Raw genomic sequence first — 3,897 nt, 5'->3', positions numbered from 1 at the left:
GTAAGCCTAACTCACGTGGATCCATTTCTTCTAGTTAATTCTAGGAACAATAAGCCTACAATATAACATTATTAAGTCATATTGCCAAATTATATCTCTAGTCTAGCTTTCATATTTCAAATAATTCATAGCTCGAATCTGGATTTACATACCATTAACGTCATCTATAATGTGGGCAAGCTAGTCCACTCATACCTTGAGAGGCATAATAAGAAATTCCGCAGGTTTATTGAACAGTACGCTAATAACTTTAACATGATAAATTGTAACACAAAACTCTCTAACTGCGGAGCGCAGTTATCACGACCTAAAACCGTGGCGAGACTGACATTAGGGTCCAAGTAAGCTTAAATCCCTTAAGGCCATAGTAAGTCTAAATCACACAATTCAATTACATCGACGAATCTTAGGAATGGCAAGCCAATATGATTTTATATATAAGTCAAGTAATCATATATCCCTGCCCTAATTTCAACATCTCCAATTAATTCATGACTCAGCCTATTTACAACACACATCATTCATAATATGGGCTAATTGGTTAACAGATATACCTAGATAAATAATTAAAACATATATGAGTTGATGGGTTATACCCAGTTACACTATTAAAGACATATGAGGCCTACAACTGCGAAGTTCAATAATAATTAGAAATAATAGAGTCTTTATGTATAAATATACAAAATTTTAAGTAACTACTGAAACAAAGGTTGGCACAACACAAGGAGAAACACTCTCCCTTATAAAGCCTCTCTTTAACAATTCATCAACTTGCTTTTGTAACTCATCACTTTCTTTAGGACTCATTCTATAGGAGTGCTTATGAGGAATTTGAGCTCCTTGAACAAAACTGATCTCATGTTGTATTGATCTTAGAGGGGGCAAACCAATAGGTAAAGTGTTTGGGAAAACTCTCTCAAACTCTCTAATAAGAAATTGTACCTCTTTCGGAATCACATGATTCTGTTTGGGCTCATCCTCCACATCAATTGGAACATAGCTAGGCAGCCCTTCCATGATCTCTCTCTTCTCATCATTGTATAATAATCCAACCATTCCAACTTCTCTTTTCTTCTTTCGCTTCTCGAGTAGTAACGGTGTGAGCAAAATGGTGTTACCCTCATGGAAAAAGGTGTAAGTATTGGCTTTTCCTTGGTGTTGCACATTCTTATCATACAACCAAGGCCTCCCAAGAAGCAAGTGACAAGCTGTCATTGGGATAACATGGCAGCTCACCTCATCCACATATTGCCCAATTGCAAAAGGAACTAGACACTTCTTAGTGACCTTAATCTCATGCTCAGAATTCAACCAAGCCAACCTGTAAAGGGTGTCAATTGGATCGGTTTTCAGTCCCAACTTCGCAACCATTTAATTGGATACAACATTTTCACATGCACGACCATCAATAATTTATTTTTTTGTCAAACACCTGGTGTGAAACAGGGATTTCCTCCTTCAATCCTCCTCACTCTTTTCAATATTTAGAATACGCATCATCACTAAACACTCTCCATCTTCCATTGCGTCACAAACAAGGGTTACATCCTCATCAACATTTAATTCATTATTTACCACAAGAGAATTAGCATGGTATATTTCTTCATCAATCTCCTCTATCTCTCTAAGGGTCATTACTTTCCTTGAAGGACATTTAGATTGGAAGTGTTCATACCCTTGGCATTTGAAACATTTCAAAGCATTCTTAGAGGTACTTTTGGATGGTGGGGCAGATTGGATATTTATCGGTGTGCTGGAAGTGTTTTGAAGAGGGGGTTTTGGTGAGGGTGTGTACGTGGTCTTGATAGGGGCAGAATGGGGGCTACTAGAGCTCGGTTTGTAGTTAGAAGGTGTGGTACTGGTTTTGTTCTGGTGTGAATGCTTCAAACTTGTCTCACTTCTTAATGCTAATCTCTTCAATTCAATAAGAGATTCATAAGGGCAGAAGCTTACCATGTCTTGGATGTCAAAATGCAAGCCTTGGAGAAAACGCCCCATGATCAGCTCCTCGGTCTCTTCGACCTCACGCTTCAATAAAAATTCCTCAAATTCCATGGTGTATTGTTCCACGGTTTTAGTGTCTTGTTTGAGGCTCAACATTTGCTCAATCTTTTTTGTCGATAATGGGGTGGTAAGAACACCGCATCCATCTCTTCTTTCATCCTATCCCATTGAGTAATCTAAGGTCTCCCTTCCCTCGTCCTACGCTTTTGCAAATTATCCCACCAAAGGGCAGCATATCCCTTCAACTTCATAGCAGCAAGCTTCATTCTTTTGTCTTCGGACACCTCCCTCAGTTCAAAGGATCTCTCCATTGAGTATATCCATTCAAGATAGGCATCACCATCAATCTTACCATGAAATTCAGGTAATTCGGTTTTATAGTTGAAAGATTCTTCTTCTCTTTCAACACGGATGGGCGGTGGCAATCGCCTTCCCCCTTGGCCAAGTCCTCCATGAAACTGCCCTCTTCCTCTTCCTCTAAATCCTCCACGTCCCAACTCAAGGTGTTGTTCCTCTCCATTGAAATCTTCATTAGTCAGTTCCTCTTCATGAGTATTTCGGGTATTTGGGGGAGTATTTTGGATGAGTGTTTCTAAGGCTTCATTCTTGGCCTTAAGAACTTCCATTTCCAACCTCATTTTCTCAATTGCTGAGGCTAGATCTTGATCTTCTGACATGACTTGTTTGTCTTTGTTAAGAGATGTTTGTTGGTTATTAGGCATAACTATGAAAACAAATGAAAGTGAAAGAAGGTAAGATTGTTGGCTCTAATACCAACTGATGGCGTGGTGAAAAAAAAGGCTATGGTTTTGATGGAGAAACACGAGTGCTACAGTACCCCCGAGTTATTACACCTTCAAATAATCAATTAATCAATTAAGTAACTACTGAAATTAGAAATTTACTTCTATAGCTCTACGGGTAAGAATGCAGAACTTTAGCTGAATCAGCGGAGATTCTACTTCTTGAAAAGTTAAATAGAAGAGGAGTGAGTTTTGCAACTCAGTGAATAATAATAAATAATGCATAACAAAGGCATTCATGCGAAATGCTTCCTAAAATACTAAAATAAACATACAACCAATTAAGCATATGGCACAACACTAGCACCCCCGAGTTATTACACCTTCAAATAATCAAACAAGTGAAAATTGGTTAGTGACATAACTGAAACCCCAACGAGCCGTCCTCTCAAACGTGTGCACCAGGGAGCCGATCTCCATACATAGCCATTAGTCTAATCCTCACTTGATCGGGCCTCTCCTTTTTTTTAATCCTCTTTTTTTTTTTTGTCACTAACAAGAGGTCACCCTATGGTTTTTCCATATCATACATATTATCAGATGCACACAAGGACACTGATCTCTCCATACATGACCTACGGTATCGTAGACCACCCTCATAAACACATGGTAATCCACTTCATCCCAATTCCACATAAACAAAGCATAGCATAGCATTGTCACAACATAAATAATCAAATAATTCATTTAGTATAATTCACCAAATCAATAATAATTAATATGCAAACATAAAAAAAATATAAATATGATGTAACTAAATATATAAATATAATCATGCATTGATAATAACATAGTGATGGAGGTCCATCTAGCCTAGCCTTACAAGGTGTCCTAAACATGGGCCTTGGTCTTGATTCCATTAGTGAAATTGATGAAGACACTCCAAGTGAAGATGGGCTTAGTGGAGGTGACATGTTCAATCTGAAGCTACAATTCCTTTTGGGGCCATTTGGGTTCCTTCACACAATCATCTTTGAAGACAACAATCAAAGACCACTTGGTTGATCATTGACTTTGCATTTCAGCCCATTTGTGCTATTTTCAACCTTAGTTAGGTGTCCTTTGAATCTGTGTATTTGAAATTGTG

At 38.1% G+C, this 3,897-nt stretch overlaps 1 protein-coding gene across 1 annotated transcript; it reads right to left on the bottom strand.

Annotated features, from left to right (window-relative positions):
• Nucleotides 1-690: 690 nt before the first annotated feature.
• On the bottom strand, nucleotides 691-1,374 carry LOC149492586 (uncharacterized). The gene has a single exon (XM_089715880.1). The coding sequence runs from the start codon at nucleotides 1,372-1,374 to the stop codon at nucleotides 691-693; it is 684 nt and encodes a 227-aa protein (XP_089572006.1).
• Between the last annotated feature and the right edge of the window lie 2,523 nt (nucleotides 1,375-3,897).

Source organism: Jatropha curcas, chromosome 11, assembly GCF_041381405.1.
Source record: "Jatropha curcas cultivar XTBG-Jc1 chromosome 11, XTBG_Jcur_1.0, whole genome shotgun sequence".
NCBI lineage: Eukaryota > Viridiplantae > Streptophyta > Magnoliopsida > Malpighiales > Euphorbiaceae > Jatropha > Jatropha curcas.
The sequence above is the reverse complement of the archived record's forward strand: the minus strand, read 5'-3'. Positions and strand labels throughout refer to the sequence as shown.

What these genes read in the sequence shown, in the direction of transcription:
- LOC149492586 (XM_089715880.1), bottom strand. Translation starts at nt 1,374, where the DNA reads ATGGTTGCGAAGTTGGGACTGAAAACCGATCCAATTGACACCCTTTAC.